Source organism: Notamacropus eugenii, chromosome 1, assembly GCF_028372415.1.
Source record: "Notamacropus eugenii isolate mMacEug1 chromosome 1, mMacEug1.pri_v2, whole genome shotgun sequence".
Lineage (NCBI taxonomy): Eukaryota > Metazoa > Chordata > Mammalia > Diprotodontia > Macropodidae > Notamacropus > Notamacropus eugenii.
In genome coordinates this window covers 530,976,389-531,001,809 of record NC_092872.1, presented here as the reverse complement: position 1 = coordinate 531,001,809, position 25,421 = coordinate 530,976,389, and the positions used below count along the sequence as shown (strand labels likewise).

General features: G+C 41.9%; 2 protein-coding genes across 3 annotated transcripts in view; one reads left to right on the top strand and one right to left on the bottom strand.

Annotated features, from left to right (window-relative positions):
• Positions 1 to 1,227: 1,227 nt before the first annotated feature.
• Positions 1,228 to 25,421, bottom strand: part of CLIP4 (CAP-Gly domain containing linker protein family member 4) — a 170,196-nt gene continuing 146,002 nt past the window's right edge. For both annotated transcript variants that reach the window (XM_072634093.1, XM_072634094.1), the window contains exon 19: positions 1,228 to 2,993. In XM_072634093.1, the coding sequence (XP_072490194.1) occupies positions 2,816 to 2,993 (178 nt within the window). In that variant the 3' untranslated portion in view covers positions 1,228 to 2,815. The remainder of the gene's footprint in view (positions 2,994 to 25,421) is intronic.
• The window catches only part of ALK (ALK receptor tyrosine kinase), a 54,973-nt gene continuing 30,973 nt past the window's right edge, over positions 1,422 to 25,421 (top strand). The window contains exons 1-4 of the mRNA XM_072634100.1: positions 1,422 to 1,684; positions 3,880 to 3,970; positions 4,113 to 4,177; positions 5,115 to 5,244. Of these exons, the coding sequence (XP_072490201.1) occupies positions 1,422 to 1,684; positions 3,880 to 3,970; positions 4,113 to 4,177; positions 5,115 to 5,244 (549 nt within the window). The remainder of the gene's footprint in view (positions 1,685 to 3,879; positions 3,971 to 4,112; positions 4,178 to 5,114; positions 5,245 to 25,421) is intronic.

The following is a 25,421-nucleotide window of genomic DNA, read 5'->3' as shown; positions in this document are numbered from 1 at the left end:
CATATTTCTTGTGCCACTTGCCACAGGGGCAAAAACTGATAGTTTGGGCTCTTTACATAGATAGAAACACTTTCTTTCTGCTCCTACACTGTCTCTCCCAGCTCATAAAGGAGTAAGATGTCCTCTTCTGAATGTGCTGTTTAAGGTAGAAGTGAAGCAGGTTCCATGGGTGGGAGATGAAGGCAGAAGAATTCTCAGGGTAATTCCAGAGAGGAAGCAGTATATCAGTATATGGCTCTAAGTCCCACCATTTAATCTGTCTCCTAGTGTCACCGACCTCTGAGCCTCACCTGCCTCTCTCCCTGATACTGTCTGTTGTGACCTCTGCCCTGGTGGCTGCCCTGGTCCTGGCATTCTCGGGCATCATGATTGGTGAGTGTGCTGGGCCCTGCTGGAGGCGAGGATTGCATGTGCACTGGAGATGTCAAAGAAATGAAGCCTGGCTCTTATGAAAAGAGCTTCTGAGATGTTCTCAGGGTGATTTAGAGACCCTTGAAGGTGGGAGGGCAGAGGGACCCAAGAATGGGCTTCTTCTACTCCCATAGCAGCTTGGTAGCTATAATTATGGACCCTTATACTTCAAGGACAGGGAAGAGATTTGTCCTCCCCCCAGGCCTCTATCTACCACTTGTTCCTAAATGTCTGACTAGTTATCAGTCCATGCCTTTCCAACCCAAAGCCATTCATCAGGTGATTGGCTTTCAGAATTCCCTCAAAAATCCACAATCCTGTTCCCCTTGGATCTCCTATTCTCCAGGCTGAGCATGCCCAGTTCCTTCATTATATTTGCATTATGGCACGGTCTCAAGGCTCTTCACCAGCCTGGTTACCCTCCTCTGGATACTCATTGTGTCAGTGCCCTTAATATGTAGCACCCAGTGGGGGATAGGGGGTGGAGACAGATTCAGAAATAAAGGTGATGTAAAAACAAAAAGGTAATTTTTTTACAATGTTTAAAGAGTGGGGGGAAAACCAGTGATACTGAGAACTGAAAACAATATTCCAGAGCTGGTCTGACCAGTACCTAGTCTTAAACATTATGCCCCTCTTCACATACCCCAAAATGACATGATTTCTGGTCAGTGAAGAGGTTACATGACTTACTCAGGCCACACACATTCCAACCATCATCAGGCCCATGCAGAAGCCTTTTCTCAGCACTTCCCATATCCTGGGATTCCCTGGCATAACCTTCAAACCCCAAGGATATCTCCATGACACAAAGGGTCATTGACATAGATCTTTAATGAAGGAATCTGTGTAAGCATCAGGAGCTCTGGGAGTGGACAGATATCAAACCCTTTTCTAGCTTAATCCTCCTCTGGGTATTTCAGCAGGGTGCTACTGTGTTCAGATTCCTATTCCTCTCACTAAAACATTAATGCAGTCTGTGATGGACTTCTCAGCAAGATGCATCAGAAATGGCCCCGGAGCTTGGATGCTCCTTTGGTTGTGCCCATGAAGCCTCCAGCTGCCTGGGTTTGTCTCTGTCTCCAGTGTACCGCAGGAAGCACCAGGAGCTCCAGGCGATGCAGATGGAACTGCAAAGTCCAGAGTACAAGCTGAGCAAACTGAGAACCTCAACCATCATGACCGATTATAATCCCAACTACTGTTTTGCTGGCAAAACCACATCTATCAGTGATCTCAAGGAGGTGCCTCGGAAAAATATCTCCCTCATTCGGTAAGTCCCAGTCTACTCTCTCCAACAGCTGGAGTCCAAAACTGGGGTGGCAGCATCCAAGATGGCAGAGCTCAAGACTGCAGAAAGAGTCAGAAAACCTGAGTTCAGATCCTAGTTCTGCTCCTTACTACCTACGTGACCTTGAGCAAGTCACTTATCTATTCTAGGCCTTGGTTTTCATCTGTAAAATGCAAAAGTTGCATTAAATGATCCCTGTTGTTTCTTCCAGCTCTAGAGTTCTGGACTTGATGTCAAGAAAACCTGGGTTCAAATCCTGATTCAGATGCTTACTCTCTGTGTGATTCTGGGAAATCTCTCTGTGCCTCAATTTGTTCATTTGTTAAATTAGGAGATTTTAATTCAGTGGCTTCTGTAAGACTTTTCAGTGCTAAATCTAAGGTCGTGTGTATGTTATAGAACTAAAGAATTTCAATGGAATTAGTCTGATGTTGACTGCCGACATGGTTGAACTCTCACATTCCTAAAGACTTAGACCTTGAAGGAAAATCAGATAGGAGTAATCTAATCTAATAAAGCCCCTTCATTTTAGAAAGTTTTCCTAAGACATGATTAGGCACTCCCTCAGGGCATCTCATACAACCCCTATAGGAGGGGAGGATTTGATCTAATAATCATTCTTTCAGTTAAAAAAATACACTTCTGCTGCCTTATATAATTCACAGTATACACTTCACAATTCAAAAGAAAGCTAGAGGATTCATTTTTTTAGACTGTTTTCACTACACATTTTAAAGTAGAGGTTCATTTTCAATTTTCACTTTACATCAGAAAATTGAATGAACATTTGGTTATTATACTTACCAAAGCTAATAAGAGCAGATAACTTTAAAGTCATTGGGAGGTAAATTAGTTCTGACTTTACAGTGATATTTGGGGAGAAATTTTTGTCCTGCAGTATTATTAGGAAGACAACTATTTTCAATATTACTGATATGGTGGGCAGGCCAGTGGTCTTGGGTTCAAATCCTTTGTGACACTGGGGAAAGTCAGCCTTTCTGGGTCTCAGTTCCTTCATCTTAAAATGAAGGGGTTATGTTAGATGTGGTTTTAAAACCTTGTCCAACTCTAAATCTTATGATCCTATGAGGAAAGCCAGGCTCAGAGATGGGGTCATGGAAGCCTGTCCCTGCTGTCCCAATCCACAAAGCCCAATGTCATTTTAAGGCAGGAAGTGGAAAAGGTAATTTCAAGGCTGGATGACCACATGTCAGGTATGATGTAGAAAGGATTCTTGCTCAGGTATGGGATACGGCCTCTGATGTTCCTTCCAATTCTGAGAGTCTGTGATCTGTAAAAAACAAACAATATTTGCTTTTATTTAACTCTTTTAAAATGTAGGTGTTCTACCTATTTTTCTTCAAAAGATAATGTGTAATTTTCAACAAAACAAATATATATATCTTAATTTTTTTAATTTCCATTATAAATGTGAAATATATAAATTTTTAAAAATAGTATTTCAAGCTAGTCAACATAAGAAGCTTGTTATGAAGCTAACTAAAGTCTTCTTACACATAAGTTCATTTGAAACGAAAGTTGAGCTTTCCTACTTTTTCAGTTCACAATGATTTCTTAGTTTGAATGAATGTATTCAAAAGAAGCAAACCCTTTTTCATGCCTAGACAAGAATGTGTTTTTGTTAAAACCAGGATTATCTCTTCAATCTTTTACAAGTCTAGATGTTAAGAAATGGGTTCATTGATGATTTTCTATAAAATTTCATCATTAAACAGCTACTACTCATCTTTGTTGTTGTTCAGTCTACTCTACAAGACTTTTCATGACCCCATTTGGGGTTTCCTTGGCAAAGATACTGGAATGGTTTGCCATTTCCTTCTCCAGCTCATTTTACAGATGAAGAAACTGAGGCAAACAGGGTTAAGTGACTTGCCCAGAGTCACACAGCTACTAAGTGTCTGAGGTCAGATTTGAACTCAGGTCTTCCTGACTCCAGGCCCAGTGCTCCATCCCCTGTGCCACCCAACTGCCCTATTGCTTGTCTGATTCATCCCAAATCCTCAAGTGTATGATATATTATATATTCCAGAAAAATATTTACTGGATAATCATGTCATAACCACCTGCTTAAATCTGTGAAGAGGCTTGCATACCATCTGTGAATCCATCACTAACCTGCCCTGAGTTCATCTCACTTTTTCTTCCGCTTTGTCTAGGGGTCTGGGCCATGGTGCCTTTGGGGAGGTGTATGAAGGACAAGTGTCTGGAAGTCCCAGTGACCCCAGCCCCCTACAGGTGGCAGTGAAGGTAAGGGATAACCCGTATTCCCACATGACCTGGTGTATCAAGGTCTGAGTCCCTACTTCTGAGAAGTATATCATTCATCATGCATCCTGACTTACAGCTTTTCCCTTCTCTCTTCCATCTCCCTTTCTGTGTCTGTATCCAGACGCTTCCAGAGGTGTGTTCAGAACAGGATGAGCTGGATTTCCTCATGGAAGCACTGATCATTAGGTAAAGTGACCCATCTTTTACTGAATGCAGAGCACAAAGAATCTCCCATGAAATGGTGAAGTCTCAAAGGGAAGGTGGCCTTCACAACCTCTGGATCTACCCTTCTGCCAAAGTTTAGGATCTCTGATCACAGTAAAACTGTCCCCAGGCAAACTGGAAGAAATTCCAGTACTTTTATGACCTAAACAGTCAACCACCAGTTCCTGTTGGTAGAAAGAAGCTACCATGTCCCTGTATACCACTTTTGTCCCCTTCCATTTTTCTGTAATTTTTCTGTGATCCTGAAAATTCCTCAAAATCTGAAGAAAGACCCTTCATTCTTTCTTCAGACTCAATATAGTAGACTTTATATGGGTTATAGCAGACTCTTATATGGGTGGGAAAGTTTAGGTAGAGCTCTTCCTGGTTACTTCTAAATTCAAGTACTCTGTGGTTCCTGGAGTCCTCTGGAACCCCAAAATGACTCCAACCAGCTGACTCTAGCAGGACCTTACCTGGGCTACTGTTGCCCAAAAAGTGATCAGTTTTATGTATTGTAGATATTTCTCTTTAACAAATATATAATTATTTAAACAAAGCAACCACATGTGTTTTTTAAATTGTAATTGCTTTAATTATAAATGTGGTCTGTTTTTCAAAAATATTTGGATGTTTCAAGCTGATCAATATAAGAAGCTTAAAATACTGGGTTATCAAACTAAGTCAAGTCTACCTGCTCACAAAAAAACTAAAAAAGAAAAATGAGCTTTCTTGTTTTTCAGCACCCAAATAATTTCTCAAGAACTGTGAAATTTATTCTACCTGTAGAATAAATGACTAGTCACTGAATGGGTGTTGCCTCCGTCAAACTGAAACTTGTTAATGAGTGCAATTAGACAGCTGAACAAGCCTCTATTTTACCACAGTTAACTTCTGACACTCTCTTCTTCTGCTGCAGCAAATTCAACCACCAGAACATTGTTCGCTGTATTGGGGTGAGCCTGCAGGCCCTGCCCCGATTTATCCTCCTAGAGCTGATGGCTGGAGGAGACCTCAAATCCTTCCTTCGGGAGACTCGCCCTCGCCCAGTAAGTGAATCTGATAGGTAAACAGTGTGACAGATGGTAAAATTGGGGTGGGACAGCATTACCTTGAAAGTTAGCACATGTCAACAGTTCAGGACATAAGGGAAAACAACTGATGGTCTGAATAAAGGGAATGATTAGGAAGGAATAACTGGGCAATGGCATTGGTCAAAATGTACAAAGCCAACGCAAAATTTTCAGGTTTAAGTTAATTAGCTAATTAACTTTTGGACTAATTAATTTTTAAATCTGGTCTAACAGGAAGAAAATTGGGCTAAGAATCAAAAGACCTGATTTGTTATCTGAGTTCTCACTCGGTGACCCCATTAGTCTCCATGATCCTAATTTAGACCTAATTAAACCATAGGATTTAGGGCTAGAAAGAACCTGAGAGATTATCTAATCCAAGATATTATTAGATTACCTAATCCAAGATTATCTAATCCAAGTCTTCATTTCAGCCCTAGCCTCTCTCCTCACCTCCAGTTTCTCTTCACCTACGGACATTTGGCCATCTTGAGTTGGATGTCATGCTTGGCTGTGGTTCTTGTTCAGTTGCTCCAGTCCTGTCTGACTCTTCTGAGCCCATTTGGGGTTATCTAGTAAAGATACTGCAGTGGTTTGCGATTTCCTTCTCCAACTCATTTTACAGATGAGGAAACTGAAGCAAACAGGGTGAAGTGACTTGCCCAGGTCATACAGCCAGGACATCTCTGAGGCCATCATTTTCCCTGGTCACCTAGGTTCATTCCCTCAGTGTCATCCTATTCACCTGACATATTAAAAACTTGTTTCTCCCTTCACAACATCTGTTACACATATATGTGTATATATAGGTAGATAACACATCTAATGTCTGTTTAGATAGAGATGCAGATGTAAACATAAGAAGGCAAACTAGACAGAGTCAGGGTTAGGAGACCCAGGCTCTAGTCCTAATGCTACTGCCAACTGGTTAGCTGACCTTAACAAAGTCACCTCCCCTCCCAGGTCTCTAGTTTCCTCATCTGTAAATCGAGAGGATTCTGAAACATAAGAAATGCTTCATTGGATCATAATAATGGTCTGGCTCTAGCCCATGGGGTCTGGAGTGTAATACTCTGTGTTTGACAATGGCACAAATTAGTGGGTTTTTTAGAATTCGTTCAGTCATTTCTGACTCTTTGTGACCCCATTTGGGGTTTTCTTGACAGAGAGACAGCAGTGGTTTGCCGTTTCCTTCTCCAGCTCATTTTGCAGATGAGGAAACTGAGGCAAACAGAGTTAAGTACCTTGCCCAGCTCTGAACTCAAGAAAATGAGTCTTCTTGACTCCAGGCCAAGCACTCTACCTTGTTTTTTTAGCAGCTACTTTTAATATCACTTTTTAGAATACCTAATATCAATAATTGGCATGTATATGATGCTTTAAAGTTGGCAAAGCATTTTATATGTTATCTCCAATCCTCATAATAAGCCTGTGATGTTGTTTACTTGTTTTATGAAGGGGAAACTGAGCTTCAAAGAGTTTAAGTGACTTGCCCAGAGTCACACTGGCAAGTAAATGTCTGAGGCATTATTTGAACTTGGGTCTTCTTGACCCCAAGTCCAATATTCTATCCACTGTGCCACCCAGCTACAAAAGCAAAGACATGCTAGAAGAAATGGTTGGTACATATGGCCAACAAGCACTTATGTACTTCTTTGCACGGGGCAATGTGCTAAACACAAAGAATCGTGGACAGACAGCCCCTGCCCTGCAAGGGGAAGACATCACACAAAAGAAAGATGGAAAAGAAGCAAGCTGTCAGGTGGAAAACAGTGTCCCTCCTTCCCAACCTGAGAGAAGATGAATGCCCTACACTCAGTCTGTCGAACAAAATACCTGAAAATTGCTGCCCTCCATGGACTCATCTACCTGTGAGAGCTTAGACAAGCATCTCTGTCAGCTTCATTTCTTCGTCTCATTGGACTAGATGACTTCTAGGATCCCTTCCAACTTTAAATGCAGGATCCTATCCATGGAATCAAATTGAATTGATCATGAAAAAATGATCATTTGTAAATTCTGCAGGCATCGTTCATAGAAATCAGGGGATTCTTTCTAATAACTATACCACCATCTGTGCTAGGCTTTATATCCTTGGTTCAGAGGTTGTCTGTAGTGTTTTACGTTAAATCTAGAATTCCCCTACTTCAACTATTATATCTTGTTTTTCCTTCCTTCTTGAAGAGGACTCATGGGCCCTTGACATCAGGAAGATGATGCCATGATTTGCAATTGAATTGGATTTAAGGGAGAAGGACTGTGCCAAGTCACTGGCCTTACTTTCTCTTCCAGAGCCATCTGGGTCCAGTGATGCAATGATACAACTACCTCTGTGAGAATTCCCCTTCCTCAACTATTGTATCCTATTAGTGAGCCCAGAAGTGGCCCTCTTTCTTGAATTTGAAGGAATGTATTCTAGTGATGGTCACAGATATGTCTGAGAAGTCAGGGGGAGCTGGTGGCCTCAGGATTCTCCAGTGGTACATCCAAAGTCATTTCTGCTGTCTCCCCTGCCCCAAAGGAAAAAGGGCTGCATATTAATAATAAGAGGCACCTGGTAAAGAAGCTGCTTCTGCTTTCTTGAGTTCAGTTAACTCATCAGTTAACAAGTAATAAGTATTTGTTAAGTATTTCCTATGTGCCAGGCACCTTGCTAAGCACTGGGGACACAAAGAGAAGCCAAAACAGGTCCCTACTGTCAAGGAAATCACGGTCTAATGGAGAAGACTGTGGCCCTATAGAGGTAGGTACACAATGCACACATACATACATACACATACAGAATGAGTGCAATACAAGGTTGGGGAGTGGTGCACTGCCATCTGAGAATGGCTTCATGAAAAAGTGGTGCTTGAACTGAGTGTATACATTGGGATCATAAAATCACAGACTTAAAATTGAAAAGTGGACTCAGACCTTTAGGGAACACTCTCTAAGGTTTTTTTCTCTCTTTGTCTTAAGGCAAAGGGAGTCAAACTCAAACAGAAACAGGGAAAACTATACCTAAAGATCCCTACTGACCACATATTGATTTAGAAAACCATGTTAACATTATCTTTATTCTGTTGTATTTTTATTTTGTTAAATATTTTCTAATTATATTTTAATTGAGTTGCTGGCTTCCCTGTTACTGCAATGTTGAAGAGATTATATGACTATTTGTTGGGTGGGGTGGCAAAGGGTGTTCAATTTCTCATATGCATCCCTTACCACCATTGTATTTTAAGTTTGCATCTATTCTTTTTTTTAAAATTTATTTATTTACTTTTAACATTCATTTTCACAAAATTTTGGGTTCCAAATTTTCTCCCCATTTGTCCCCTCCCTCCACCCAAAAACACCAAGCATTCTAATTGCCCCTATCACCAATCTGCCCTCTCTTCTATCATCCCTCCCTTCTCTTGTCCCCATCTTCTCTTTTGTCCTGTAGGGCAGGTAACTTTCTATACCCCATTACCTGTATTTCTTATTTCCTAGTAGCAAGAACAGTACTCAACAGTTGTTCCTATAACTTTGAGTTCCAACTTCTCTTCATCCCTCCCTCCCCACCCATTCCCTTTGGGAAGGCAAGCAATTCAACATAGGCCATATCTGAGCAGTTTTGCAAATAACTTCCATAATAGTCGTGTTGTGTAAGACTAACTATATTTTCCTCCATCCTATCCTGCCCCCCATTGCTTCTATTCCCTCTTTTGATCCTGTCCCTCCCCAAGAGTGTTGACTTCAGATTGCTCCCTCCTCCCATTGCCCTCCCTTCCATCATCCCTGTCCCCACCTTGCTTATCCCCTTCTCGCCCACTTTCTTGTATTGTAAGATAGGTTTTCATACCAAAATGAGTGTGCATTTTATTCCTTCCTTGAGTCAACTGTGATGAGAGTAAACTTCATGTTTTTCTCTCACCTCCCCTCTTTTTCCCTCCACTAAAAAGTCTTTTGCCTGCCTCTTTTATGAGAGATAATTTGCCCCATTCCATTTCTCCCTTTTTCCTCCCAATATATTTCTCTCTCACCACTTAATTTAATTTTTTTAAGATATGATCCCATCCTATTCCATTTACTCTGTGCTCTCTGTCTCTGTGTGAGTGTGTGTGTGTATGTGTGTGTGTAATCCCACCCACTACCCAGATACTGAAAAGTTTCAAGAATTACAAATATTGTCTTTCCACATAGAAATGTAAACAGTTCAACTTTAGTAAGTCCCTTATGACTTCTCTTTGCTGTTTATCTTTTCATGCTTCTCTTCATTCTTGTGTTTAAAAGTCAAATTGTCTTTTCAGCTCTGGTCTTTTCATCAAGAATGCTTGAAAGTCCTCGATTTCATTGAAAGACCATTTTTTCCCCTGAAGTATTATACTCAGTTTTGCTGGGTAGGTGATTCTTGGTTTTAGTCCTAGTTCCTTTGACTTCTAGAATGTCATATTCTACTCCCTTTGATCCCTTAATGTAGAAGCTGCTAGATCTTGTGTTATCCTGATTGTATTTCCACAATACTTGAACTGTTTCTTTCTAGCTGCTTGCAATATTTTCTCCTTGACCTGGGAACTCTGGAATTTGGCCACAATGTTCCTAGGAGTTTCTCTTTTTGGATCTCTTTCAGGGGGTGATCTGTGGATTCCTTGAATACTTATTTTGCCCCCTGGTTCCAGAATATCAGGGCAGTTTTCCTTAATAATTTCATGAAGGATGATGTCTAGGCTCTTTTTTTCATCATGGCTTTCAGGTAGTCCCATAATTTTTAAATTATCTCTCCTGGATCTATTTTCCAGGTCAGTTGTTTTTCCAATGAGATATTTCACATTATCTTCCATTTTTTAATTCTTTTGGTTTTGTTTTGTGATGTTTTGGTTTCTCATAAAGTCATTAGCCTCCATCTGTTCCATTCTAATTCTGAAAGAACTATTTTCTTCAGTGAGCTTTTGAACCTCCTTTTCCATTTGGCCAATGCTACTTTTGAAAGCATTCTTCTCCTCATTGGCTTTTTGAACCTCTTTTGCCAGTTGAGTTAGCCTATTTTTCAAGGTGTTATTTTCTTCAGCATTTTTTTGGGTCTCCTTTAGCAAGGTGTTGACTTGCTTTTCATGCTTTTCTTGCATCTCTCTCGTTTCTCTTCCCAGTTTTTCCTCCACCTCTCTAACTTGATTTTCAAAATCCTTTTTGAGCTCTTCCATGGCCTGAGCTCATGGAATATTTATTTTGGATGTGTGGGACACAGAAGCCTTGACTTCTGTGTCTTTCCCTGATGGTAAGCATTGTTCTTCCTCATCAGAAAGGAAGGGAGGAGATATCTGTTCACCAAGAAAGTAACCTTCTATGGTCTTATTTTTTTTCCCCTTTTCTGGGCATTTTCCCAGCTAGAGACTTGACTTCTGAGTGTCCTCCCCACACCCACCACACCTCCAAATCCGCCCAGCTAGCGCTTGGGGTCTGAGATTCAAATGCTGCTTCCCAGCCTCAAGGCTTTGGGTGGAGGCAGGGCTGCTATTCAGTGTGAGATTAAGTTCAGGTGCTCAGGTGGGGGCAGGGCCGCCACACAGGGCTCAGTTCCCTCAGGGGGTTTATGCAGAGACCTTCAACAATGGATCTGAAGTCCTGCCTGCTTTGGGAGCCCCTGTCTGCTGCTGCCTCCGCTGCTGCCTCCCGAGGGGGCCTGAGTTATGGGGATACCCCGCTCCCCTCTCGGCCAGCCAAAAAGACTCTCTCACTGACCTGTGGGTGGAGAGACCTGTGCAACCACTGGAGATTCCATCCCTGAAGCCTGCTCAGATCTACTCCTCGTGGTGCCGTGCGGCCAAGGCAGGGCTGGGCTTTGCTCCAGGTCTGGTGCATGACAGACCTTTCGCGTTGGTTTTCCAGGTCTCTCTGGAACAGAAATCTCTTCCACTCTGTTGTTCTATGGCTTCTGCTGCTCCAGAATTTGTTGGGAGTTCTTCTTTACAGGTATTTTATGGGCTGTGGGTTCGGAGTTAGCATATGTGTATCTTTCTATTCTGCCATCTTGGCTCCTCTCCCACGTCTATTCTTCCTATGGACACGATGTATATTTGTAGGAGAGTGCTCCCCAGGCTCCTCGATGAGAATATTTTATGAATACTGTTCTTACTCTGCCATTTTAGTAAATGCCTTTGCTTTCAATCAGTTATTTCTACTAGATCACTGTTACTGAGAAACACACTGGTAGGGATTCATGAGGTATATTTTTAGAAGGGTAGCCTCAAAGAAGTACCCTTGAGCATGAATCTTACAATGATATGCCCCCTCCAAAAAAAGGATTACTTCCAGGATCTGCAATTTGATTGACCTGGATATTCCCTGCACTGACACAACTTATTATCTTTCTATACCAGATGACCTTGGTGAATTCTTATAGCTTAAAAATCAATCACTCTGTATCAACCTGGTGATGAAACTGAACTTAGGTAGATGGTAGGACTTATCATGGCTTGGGCTCCTCTCACTTCTAGGCTATAATGAGGTGGTAGAGTAGGACCTTAAGTGCTTCATAGACTCCCAACTCCTATAAAATGATCTGCAGAGGGAAATAGCAGACCACTCCAGTATCGCTGCCAAGAATACTACAAAACTTCACGAAGAGTCAGGCACAACTGGAAAATGGCTAAAAAAAGAGTTTGTTCTGGGGCCAAGGTTCTTATTGTACTGTGGCTTCAGAACTGATCCTGTCAAAATGCCCAGGTTCAGATACAGTGATCTTGAGGACTTTTTCCCTGTTAATTTGGAGGAGTGACCACCTCCTTCAAGGGCCTTTTGTTACATTATTGATGTGAATGCTTACATCTTTGAAATCAGCAGATGCTACAGGTCAGGGCTAGATTTTTTTCATTGATTGTCTAGTCTTTAAAAAATGATAGAGAAAATGTGAGTAATGTAGATTGTAGTTAAATATGTTGTACATACTTTTTTTTCTGAGAGCTGATCTTTAAACTTTTAGCAATCTCCTATCTGAGAGAAAAATTCCCAGTTTTTCAGGAGGGAGAAGGAGGAGGGAAAGGAATATGTGTTTATTAAATACCTACTAAAGGCTTTATACAAATTATCTCATTTAATAAAATAAAATTTTATTTAATCAAATACATTTAATTGTATCTCATTTAGGAGCCTGTCATTCAGTTGTTTTTCAGTTGTGTCTGACTCTTCATGACCCCATTTGGGATTTTCTTGGCAGAAAAGCCACTGAAGTGGTTTGCCATTTCATTCTCTAGATCATTTTATACATGAGAAAACTAAGGTAAACAGGGCTAAGTGACTTGCCCAGGGTTACACAACTAGTAAGTTTCTGAGGCTAAATTTGAACTCAGGTTTTGTTGGCTCCAGGCTTGGCACTCTATCTACTGTGCCACCTAGCTGCCAACCATTTCAGTCACATCTGACTCTTTGTTTTCTGGGGGATTTTGGCAAAGATACTGGAGTTGTTTGCCATTTCCTTCTCCTCATTTCACAGGATTGACGAACCTATAAAGCACTTAAATCAATCCCTAGATCAGCTCTCATAAGTACTTGGGTGTAATTATTTAAGTCACCCAAGCCAAGTTACTCATCTGCCTAAGGTAGGAGCTGTACTTCTAACTGTTCTCAAGCATGCCCACACACCCTCCGATGGACTTCCTCCTCCCAAGCTACTCAGTGACATCTTGCTGGTCACTGGAGTTCTCAATAGACCAATACCTGAGCTAGAACAATAATGGCTTTAACTTCTTTTTGAACTGCACAAATACATGGCCCAAATTGCCTCAAATAAGATAAATTTGTTGAAATTCCTCTAAAATAAAATAAAAACCTGGCCACAGTGGGAGGCAGATTCTGTGAGGGCCCCAAGAGTGTGAACTGTTTACTAATTTTAAAATCCACTTGTTCAAGAATTTCTACATGTTTTTATGGTCTATGTTCTCTCTCTCTTTTACACATATAAGCAAAATATATACATCTATACGTATAAATATTTATGCATTTAAAATATACTTTTGGGCAAAGGGAAAGAGGATAAATACCTATTGAAAGTAAAGAGATGTAGCAGGGTTACTGGAAACGAGGAAAAAAAGTTGAAATGGTGTCACAAATAATTGTGTTGTCACCCCAACCTGTGGTGGTGGCAGCATCTAGCCAGGGTACTGAAGTACAAGGATTGGTCATTGTTGCTCTTGTTGTCAGTCAGGTAAAGCCCACCCCTCCAAATGCAGAGGAGTCCAAGATTAAAAGCAGAAAAGTTTTATTAGGAGAAAAACTGGACACTAATGCTAAGGCCCCTAGTACAAGGTACTAAGGCACCTACAGCTCAGGAGAGGCAGGGGAGATTTATGCTTGAAAACCACAAAGGGGAGGTTCAGGGAGGCACTGGGAAAAAGAATGGACAATCATTCCCAGGAACAGGTGAACATAGAAGCAAGGTGTCTTGCAGGGACAACTGACCACAAGGCTGGTTTGGGTCAGTTTTTGGGGGGGGGGCACCCACAGATCAACAATGTCAGTCGGTGAATACCAGCAAAGGCATCTGGGAGCGAGCAAGACTTTGGTCCTACGCAGGCTCCTGATTGCTTTTGTTCAGCAAACAGACTTACTCTGTGTCCAGTGCATCTGCCTGGTAAAGTAATGCCTAGAAAACAGACATGTTAGTCTTTGGGGAACTTCCACAGTGGCCACTGGGTTTGGCTGTAGCCAGTGGGCTTGGCAATGAAGAGAACTCATCTGATTAAGTCTTGGGTTGGGCAAAAGGATCGTCTTCTCTTTTCTGTGATCTGTGTGCTTCAGCAGAGCAGCCAGGGGGCTGCCCATGTATCCTTATCTCTCCAGCCTCAGGCATCTCGTGGGACCCAGCCATTCTGAATAGCTGCAGAAGCACAGTGACCAGTAGGGTCATTCATGTGTTCTAGCCTGGCCAGGCTACAGAGTACAGCAGCATCTTTATGATGAACCTTTTCCAGATCTTAGTGCCTCCCCACAAATTACTTATTTTTGTAAGTATTCTAAATATATTTACTTTTATGCCCAGTCTCCCCTAAAGAATATAAATTCCTTGAGGGAAGAGACTGTTTTGTTTTGCATATAGTAGGAAAGAAGGGAGTCAGTTTTTATTAAGTGCCTACTATGTGCCAGGCACTGTGCTCAGCACTTTACAAATACTATCTCATTTGATCCTTACAACCACCTTGGGAGTTACAGTTGAGGAAACTGAGGAAAGCAGAGGTTAAGTGATTTGCCCAGGCTCACACAGCAAGTAATTGTCTGCCTGTGGTTTTGAATTCGGGTCTTCCTGATGCTAGGTCCAGCATTCCATCCCCTTGACCATCTAGTTGTCTCTGCTGTTGTTGGGTTATTTTTAAGGTGTGTCCAACCGTTTGTGACTCTGTTTGAGGTTTTCTTGGCAAAGATACTGGAGTGGTTTGCCATTTCCTTTTCCAGCTCATTTTATAGATGAGGAAACTGAGGCAAACAGGGTTAAGTGACTTGCCCAGGGTCACACAGCTAGTAAGTGTCTGAGGCCTGACTTGAACTCAGGAAGATAAGTCTTCCTGACTCCAGGCCCAGCACCCTATCCACTTTGCCACCTAAGGACATCTAATAGGAATTTAATAAATGCAGTCCAGAAGACAGTAACAGGCTATTACTGGAGGGCCTTGAGGTCATGTCGTAGTGTTTATTCTGGCAAAAAAAAAAACCACTCAGATGTACATTATTGCTATCTTTAAAAATTTTTAAGGCTGTCCTGTGGAAGAGAAATTGGTTTGTTCTTTTAATGGTTGCAAGTTAGAAAGAGGACTAGTTGATGTTGGGAACCACTTCCTAACAAGAGCACTCCAGAGGTAACGGGCTGGATCCCCCTCTTGGGAGGTCTCAGAACAGAGGCTGGATAGCTACTTGACAGATGTCCACAGGATCAGAAATTTGGAGCTGGAAGGGCTTGGAGGTCATCTAGGCCAATCCCTAAAGCCCAGAGGGGCTAACTGACTTGCCCTAGGTGGTGGTGGTTGCTCCTCCTTCAATCTCAAAGAGGACCAATGCCGTCCCTCAGGTGACATCTTGACTTGCTGGTGAATTGGATTTCAGTGAGGCAAAGCTGCCCAAAGTTATAAGCCTTACTTTCTCCTCCAGTGGCAAAACAAGAGTCAAGAAGGTAGAAAGCAGCAGAGCTGGGGTTCATACGCAGGTCTTAGGACTTCAGATCCAGGATTTTTTCTTCCACACCACATTGGCTTCTTCTTAAGTTGTAGCAGGGTTAGACCAAGTGGTCCCTTGAATTCTAAAATTCTATGATTGAGACTATCAAATATCTATTTTTAAAAAATTTATGTTATCCACTGCCCTCTAGGGATACTTTGACAGCTTCCAGACCTCAGTATCCGTAGTATAATAGAAAGCCCTTCTCCCCCTTTCCCTGTCAATCAATAAGCATGTATTATGTCCCTACAATTGCTAGGAACCGGGGATACAAATACAAAAGGAGCTTACATCATGTCGTCATACTGAAGGAGCTGGTGCAGGGAAGCTACTGTGTGAATTACAAGCTAAGGAGAGTCAGAGGGGCCTGGGTGTTGGCAGTAACAGCTAACGGCTAGCATTTTGATATAGTACTTTGAAGTATGCAAAGCACTTTACCGCTCTCACTCTGTCTTCACAACAGTCCTGGGAGTTGGATGTTATTATTTTTCTCATTTTACAGATAAGTAAACTAAGGCAGATAGAGGTTAAATGACTTGCCCAGGGTCACCCAATTTGAATTCATCTTCCTGACTCCAGGCATTCTATCTTCTTGCCCCCTACTTGCTTCTGGGACAGAGTTCTCAAACTTTTTGGTTTCAGGATCCCTTTAAACTCTTAAAAATTATTGAGGACCCCAATGAGCTTTTGTTTCTGTGGGTCATATTTATTAATATTTATCATTTGAGAAATTTACAAAGAAAAAAATTTAAATATTTATTCATTAAAAATAACAGTAATTTACTACATATTAACAAATAATATTTTATAAAAATGATTATTTTTTCTAAAACAAAAAATTAGTGAGAAGAGTGGCACTGTTTTATTTATTTTTGCAAATCTTTAATATCTGACTTAACTGCAAACAGCTTAATGCATTTAATCTACTATGAAAGGTTGTTTCAGCTGAAGTATGCACAGAAAATTTGGCCTCACAAAGATATATGGTTGGGAAATGAAGGAGTATTTTAATTGGCAAAAAACATCTTAACATTACCATGAAAGGAGTTTTAATCTCATGGACCCCCTAAAAGGGTCTCTGGATCTGCAGACCACACTTTGAGAACTGCTCCTCTAAGAAAATTAGATGAAGCAGCTCTTGATCAGGCAACAGCTTTGACAGATGAAGGGATGTTGGGAGACTAAAGACATTTTATGGGCTTTAAGCTCAAGGTCAAACTGCGTTTGAGGACCCACACTGAAAACTTCATGCAACTAACTTCTGCGTTAGAGACACAAGAAGGTCAATCACAGATAGTTAAATGATTTTCGACAGTTACTAAGGGATTGTGAAGAGGCAATTCTGGTTGAGATATTTAGGAAAAGTTTCAACAAAGTAAAGTAATGGTTAGTGGGACATCTGGTTCCTACAGGGCTGCCTGGATTAATAGATGTCACAGTCCCATTCGTTGATCATCTAGACTCTTCATACTTTTCTACTCTTATACTTTGCATTAGCCTTCTTGCTAGTCTTTGCACAGGACACTCCATCTCCAGACTCCATGATTTTTCAGGGGCCATTCCCATGCCTGAAATGTTTTTCCTCCTTAGTTCTACCTCCTGACTTCCAGGCTTCATTCAAGACTCAGCTCAAATCCTTTCTCCTGCAAAAAGTCTTTTCCAGTACCTTCCCACTGCGGGTACCTTCCCTCTAAGATTAATTTACACTTCCACTGGTTATATCTTGTAAATACAGCTTTTTGCATGTAGTCTACCCCATTCAAATGTGAGCTCCTTGAGGAAATGGGCATTGTTTTTAGCTTTCTTTGTATCTCCAGAGCTTAGCACTGTATATAACACATAGTAAGTGTTTAATAAAGCATTTAGTATTGCCTGACTGATGAAAGCATAAAGGTAAATTTATAAGCATAGAGGAGAAGCAGTCATAAGAGAGTCAGAGCCTGTGTCGGAGCAGGAAGAAGACACTGGTCTCTCAGGATATATACCAGCGTCACTATGGCTTTTGCTGTCTTTGTTTCTTTGTGAGCCTAGTCACTGGGCTCCATTGTGTAGGAAAAATCCATTTCCTCCTAAAATCTTAGGGAAATGAGGTCAAACAAAAAAGAAACATAAGTTTGTATGGGAGGAGGAAAGCTACTTGAAAATCAAGATGGGGAGGAGGGAGAGGATGAAGCAAGACACCTGCTATGGTCAAGATGGCTTGACCCCACTCTTCCCCAGGGGGAAAAAAAGAGAACTCAAGTGTTGATTGGCTTTGGGGTTTCAGGATGATGTTTCAGTCAAGGGAGGAGAAGGAAGGATCATGTACCAGAGAGGGTACTTCCCCTGCAGGATCAAGGGCAGGAAAGTTAGGAAAGAGGGGCTTAGGGTGCTAGGAGACCTTACAAGGTAGGCAGATGATTACATGGAACAGATAGTCCTGGGTTTAGTCTGTATGATGATAACTCAGGGTGGTATTTGGACTCTCATGAAGGATGCAGGGTAATCCTTGATCTAAATGAATTTAACTCATAATTTCCCCCCAAAAAAAAGAACTTGAGTACATGCCCAATATGTGCCCAAGATTACCATTTTAGCCATGGATACCTCCCTTCAGGCTAAGATGGGTGGGGATGGAATTCCTCCTAAATATAAAGATTTGAAGGAGCCTTCTAGGCAAGAAAGGGTAGACATGCAGGGTGATTAAGATCATCCCATAGACCTCCTGCCAGTTTAATCCCTACCCCCATTCCTAAACAAATTTATGCATCAAATGAGCAAGAGATAAAAAGTTACATAGATACATATGTGTAAACATAAAGAAAAGGAGTTCATTTAGCCTTCATGATTGCCACTGTGGACATCTCTCTTAATACCCCAAAAGAAAGAAAGCTGGGCCCGTAAACCCATTATTGAGTGACCCCCCAAAATTTCAACTTGCAACTGCTGCTCTCACTGATTTTGGATAGTTTCTGTTAGAATCTAAGGAATATAACTATAACAAAGCTAGATTCATGAAGGGCATTTTTCTTCTTCAAATTAAACTTCAAAATGAGTGGAAGACAATCTTGTAGATGTAGTCTGGACATAGTCTGGACATTTGAATACTTACTAGATCATGCCTTTCAAACACACGATCAATGAAAAATTCTGGTGCCCTTTCTCAATCAACATGTTGTAGACATAGATGACATTTTAATTTTCCCTTTATCTGAACAAGATCACATTGTTCAGATGCAAGTGCTCACCTGATTCCTTCACCATGGCTTGTATTGCGAGACTGAGTTATCTTATCAAGTAACCTTCTCCAGGTTTATGCTAGGTCCTGAAGGGCTATGTGTATAAGGGGCCTGTACGAGACAGAATTTCACTAGCAGGAGTCAAGGCCTTGGAGTATTTCCTAGGAACATAACATGGCAGTGCAAGATCATCATAGGCTCTGAAAACTGACAGAGTCTCAGGAAAAACAATATTTGGAAGCATGTGTTGCCAGGAACGCAAAAACTGGAAGCTAGGTGTATGTTAAGTATATCTTCTGGTTCTGCCTTATTCCCCGCAATTTTAGGATGAGACACTAAACCTGATGCCTAGTGTGAGTTCAGTCTAGCAATGGGAACCCAGTCACAGGATAATTACCAACACAGAGGGCTGGCCAGACTTCCAGGCTTGGTCTACCATCAGCTCCCTTGTGGTTGGTGTGGTAAGCCAACTTGCTTGCTTGGGAGCTGATCAACTTGGAAGCTGATCCCCTTACCCTTGCAGCCATGCCTTGCTCAGTCATCATAGAAGCCTGGCAGAAAATTGATTCTACCCCCATGCTATGGCTGACAAATTGTCAATTCTTCCCTTTATCTCTACCATTCAGTCGCTTGCTATAGTGAAATACTTTTCTCCTGATACCTCTTTCCAAATTCTCATCCCTAATCCACTCCAATTCCTATTCTCTACTTCTCACTTCTACTGTGCCCTCTGGAATTCATGCTCCATTATTAACAGTCTCCCTGTTATTCTAGATCCCTTCATCTTACATTCTTCCCATCTCCCGGCACTCCATAGAAACCTGGTTCTCTTCAGAAGACCTTTTGCCACTGGCCATACTCTCTAGTGCTACTTGGGACTAGAGGAGTCAGCCTCCTTCTTGCTATCTGCTACTAAATTCAGACACTCCTAATGCCCCCATTACTCTAAAGCCTTCCATTCTTTGAGATGTACTCCATCTGTCCATCTAAATGCTTATTTGTATAATCTAGGTGCTTTTCTGTCTTCTCTCAAGGAATTCAGTACCTGATATACAATCTTCCTTTTCAAATAGATCCCCACCTTCACACATGCAAATTTCAATATACTCATTGATGTTCCCTGTCCTCCTAGTTCATCAGCCTCTTCAGTTCCCATCACTGATAATTTCATTCTGCCTCAGCCACCCACAGGGATAGTCATACCATAGATCTCACCATTACCTACAACTGCCACCTCTATGATTCTGAATTATGGAATTTTCTTCTCTGATCATAATCTCTTATTCTTTTTCCTTATTGTGAATTCCAGATACTCCATACCTCTCTGTTATCACAATTCATCATCCTTGCTCTGGCCTCTCATTTCTTCATAGTCTTGATCATAAAGTTGACTAGTTCAACTCTATACCAATGCATCTCTTTCTCCCTACACTAATTTTTTAAACATAGTTATCCACATATGTGTCATATCCCATTGTTAGACTATCAACCATAGATTACCCCCACCATCTGCCTTTTCTGGTCTTAATTCCATGGGTCTGAACACTGCAGGGAAAACCATATAACCATACCGACTGCATCCATTACAAATTCATTATCTAGTCTCAACTATTCCCTTCCTGCTACAGGCAATTTTTTTATTCTTCCCTGATTGATTCCAGCACAACAGCAGCTCACAACCTTCACTGACCTCTGGATTGTGGAGTCAGCATCTCCTTCCTCCACTCTGGCTATACTTCTTTATTTGTTTTCTTCTACTATGGAGAAGATCAAGGCCATCCATATCCCTACTATCTTCTCCTCCATTGCTCTAGTCTCCAAAGGAGAAGTGGCCCTTCTCCTGGGCTCTTGGTCCCATTCCATCCCTTGTTTTCTGGGAGCCAACCATCCCACTCTCTCATCTTCAGTCTTTCCCTTTCCAGTGGTTTCTTTTTTTGCCAAAAAAAAAAAAAATACCCAAGTCTCTACTTCCTTAAAAACAAACAAACAAAAAAAAAGGCAAAGACTTCATTTGACCCCCTGCCATGCCCCTACGCCTTAATCCTATCTCTCCTCCCTTTCTTTGCCAAATTCCCAGAAAATGTGATAACTTCTCACAATCCACTCCTCAAGCCTTTACAATCAGGCTTCTAAGTCCAGGATTCTACTGAAACTGCTGGCTCCCATGTGAACAAAAATCTTTTAATGGTTAAATCCAATGACCTTTTCTTATTCTTCATTCTTATTAACTTCTCTGCAGCTTTTCACACTATTAGCCACCCTCCAGCTGGAACTCTCTCCTTCCTTGGTTTCTCTGCTGCTATCTCCTATCCCTTCTCTTCATTTACATTGACTTTTGTATCAATAAAACAATAACCTTTTTTATCAGGCTCTCCAGTTCTTCCTCCACAGATCCACTAGAATAGTCTTCCTAAAACACTTCTGACCACTTAGCTTGAAAAGGCTGAACCCCGCCACTGCATCCAGGGTCATCTCCAGTCTTCCTGATCTACACCTGGCCACTTGAGCCAGAGGGCTTAGGAGGAGAAAGTAAGGCTAGTGACTTTCCACAGCCCTCCCTCACTTAAATCCAATTCACTTGCAAGTCATGACATAACCTTCCTGATGTCATGGTCCTCTTTGAGAATGAAGGACAAACAACAACTCCTCTGCTCAAAAACTTTCAGCAGCTCCTTATTGCCACTAGAATAAACTATAATCTTCTGGTGCCTGGTCTTCAGGGCCCTCCACAGTCTGGTCCCAATCTACTTTTCCACCCTTATTTCACATTGCTTTCTTTTGACATTGTGCTCATTGGTCAAACTCAACTACTAAATGTTCTCTATCACCTACCACGATGCATCGAGCCACCCATGCCTGGAACATCCTCCTGCCTCCTGTCCATCTCTCTGAAGGCTTGTCTTCCTTCAAGGCTTCTCTGTGAATCCTTCCTTGATGCCAATAGCTCTGGCCCTTCTCAAATCACCTTACACTCACCTATGTGTGTGTTGCCTCTCCATAGTAGGTTGTAAACTCCTTGCAGACGGGGCTGGTGTTCTTGCATCTGTCTCCCCAGTGCCTAGCACAGCATGTTGGATATGTATTTAGGTGGAGGGGGAGTTAGATGAAGATTTCATTGGTCTAGGGAACTCCCTGTGAGGAAACTCCTTTTGCCAGTGAGGATTAGGACCCTCTCTGAAATGGACAGGCTTGCAACGTTGCTTATATGACTTGTTGAAGGGTAACACGGCCAGTGTGTCAGCTGTACTTATCCTGTCTTGAAGACCTAGTATTCTACTACATGAAGCCCCATGTTGCCTTGTATATAGTAGGTGTCACTTAAGAAACACCTGTTGAATAAGATAGACTTGAACTTCTCATCTATTTGTTAAAGAAGGGAAAATAGTAAATATGGAAAGTTGAGCAGAGGACATCCTTTGACTTTCTTGAAGTAGAAAAACAAAACATCAAGCACCTACTATGTGCCCAGAAACTACTAAGTGTTTTATAGATTTAATCTTTGCAGCCACCCTGGGAGATGTAGGTGCTGCTGTTTTACAGCAGCATTTTACAGTGGAGGAAATGGAGACAGACAAAGGCTATGGCTTGCCCAGGGTCACAGGAAGTGTCTGAGGCAGCATTCAAACTCAGGTCCTCCTGCTTCTAGGCCCCAATCTCCACCTACTTACTATAGCCAGAGTACACTTTCCAATGACATTTGAACTCTAACTGTCCTTTATGTTGTTAAGACAGATCCTTCTCAGGTGGCTCTTGGAGGCACTGTTGGGATTGGAACTCCAAAAATAGATGAGGGTTCAGCAACTCCTCATATATCTCTGCACAAGAAGTTAGACAAATCAAGAGATTAAATGGATTCTGACATGCTACCTGGCATACTTACCAAAAAACTGGGTCCCGTTCTTACAAATGGCATAGTCTTCTAAAAATAAAGTCATGTGTTCTGCCATTGGCTATTGACCTTTTCAGGAATCCTCTGGGTTCTCCCCAATGCATTTGGCTAGCAGATATCCCAGAGACCCAGCAAATGTTAGGAGCTGAAACCCAGATGCTCAGCCTCCTGTTCAATGTGAGACTCAGGGGCAGCAGCCCTGAGTGGCAGCAGCCACCACCACATGCCACAGCACCAGTCTGAATCTCTGTTCTACCCCAGGCCTAGCTCTGCTTCCCAAAGACTGCAGAATGCTTCTGCAGAGACCCATTAGTGGAACAATCAACTTGCAAGCACTAGCCAGAGATGGGGAGTCCTGATAAACTTGGTCCACAGGGTTAGCATCTGGAAGTGGTTAATCACTTTATTATTCCAGTTGTTTTGAGATATTAACATTCCAGACATCCAGAGAGAACTCAGCTGGCCATTCTGATGAGGACTAAAGCCCTGGAAGACACATGCTGGGAGAAAATCTTCCCTACATGACCTCCAAGGTTCAGAAATAAGTCCTGCTTTTGCAGGAACAAAAAATATTTCCCTCAGGAGGGGAAATAAAGCATTTTCTGACGTCAGCAAAATAAATGGATTTTCCCCAAGGGCTTTCGTTAAATCTGTGAATTTAATTTTTTGCCCAAAAAATGCAGACAAGTCTCCTGTCCTAAATATGCATATAGGCTTTACCTACCTAATTCTCCTCTGTCCCCCCAGGATCCCTTAGGCCTCTGGAAGAAACCAGCACAGTCACAGCAACAGGACCCAAGTCCTGCACCGTTCTTGGGGAAGGATCTCAGGCCTTTCTCCTCTCTTGGATTATTTATACTGACAGAATGATGATTTGTATTATAGGCCTGCAGTATTTTAGGTCGGGACAGGATCTTGGAAAACAAAGATATCTGTAGAGGACATTAAAGTTTGCAAAGCATTGAACATAATCTCATTTGACCCACACAACAACCATGGTAGGCAGCTTCATTTTACAGAAGAAACAGATTCAGAGGAAGTGACTTGCTCACGGTCACACAGGCAATAAATGGCAAGAGTATGCTGCAACCAGCTCAAAAGGACTCTCAACCAATTGGTTCATATTTGGCATGATTAACTGGTTTGTTGACTATCTAGACTTAGGAAAGTTATGCGGTCAATGTTAGTAATGCAAATTCAATTTAAGTGAGTCCTACACACACCATCACCCAACCTGGTTGTTAATATTTCCTAGCACACCCCTGAGTGTGAGAGGCTTAAATCCAGGTCTTGGCTCTAAACCCAGCGCTCTGTATGCTACATCATTTTACCTTTAGAGACCATCTAGTCTAATCCCTTATTTTATGAATGAGAAAACTGAGCCCAGAGAGAGAAGAAATGCCTACTTGGGATGCATGTGCAGCCTAGTAAGCAGCAGAGCCAAGACTAGACTTCTTGGTGTCTAGTCTACCTCATCTTTACCTGAGAAGCTCCCAAGTCACATAGAGCAGGGGGCCATGGAGAAAAAAGTAAAAAAGTAAAAAAGAAAGTGACCAAGGGAATGGCCACCCCCACCCACATTGAGCTCCTGTAAATAATTATTTGGACAATGCAAGCCTGAATGCTTGTGTAACAGTTCTTAAAGTGCATTCACCTTCAAAGGGAAGGAGTCTTAAATCACAGGATGGTGCTACAAAACTTGTGGGGACAGGAAGGAAAAGGCTGGGGAGAGGAGAAGGGAAGGGATCTATGGGGTAAAAAAGACTCATTGATTGGAATGTGAAAGGTGGGCCACTGGCAACCTTAACCTCAGTTCTCTGGCAAGGAGAGTTTATGAACTATTGGAGTGCTTTATGAGTTTACCATATCTATTTATGGACTACCTCCCTCATTCAATCAATAAGCATTTATTGTTCCTCTGAGTGCATTTTCTGAATTTTCTGTGTGATGAAGTAAAGGCTGACTGTTACTTGATTTGTGTTTGTTACCTTTAGTGCTTATATGGGATCAGGGAACTCTCTTTACCCAAATTTTGAGAAACCTAGACATGAGCCAAACGTAATCTATATTTTGCATATTTCTCTGAAAGTAAATTCTGAGATATCACAATAACCTAAAAGTGAGATACAGACCTTCCTGGGGTGAGCATCTAAGATCAAACCAAGGCCTTGTGAGCCCAAAGGTTTGGGGGGCGGACACTGGGCCACAGGTGACATTACTATTCTTTGCTAGCTAGCTTCTCCCATCCTTTTAGCAACAATATTCTTCTAGGGATTTTCATATGGATTTGAGTCATGGAATAATATGTTCTCTGAAGAAGGGAAGTTTAAGATCAACCAAAGTGAAATAGAGAGATACATAGTGGGCAGGAATATGCTGGCAGCAATACATTACAAATGAGAATTTACACAGAAAAGGGGCATCATCAGAGAAATGTATAATTGGAAAAAAAAGCCAGGCTGATGGCATGGATAACTGCTGGGCAGCTCACATAGTCTGCTGCTGTCCATGCAACTTCAAGAGATCCACAATAAGGCCCCCACACAATGGAGGACCCCTGTGACAGAGGTAGGGGAAGGCATGGATCAAGGTCCACACATGACAGGCACCATGTGACTTTCAATTATGAGATTACAAACCCACTGGAGTACTGATGTGGAGCCTAGAAGAGAAATAAATGGCACCCTGCCACCCTCAGTGTTCTTGCAGTCTACTTGGGAAGGAAAGCCACATAAATAGGAAATACCTATGAAAACAAGAAAGTGAGTAAATGAATATGGAATTCTGAGGGAGAGTGGGTCTCCCTCTCCCTCCCTCCACCTCTCTCTCCTCTCCCCATATTTCTCCCTGCTCTGTATCAGTAAGCACTCCACCACACA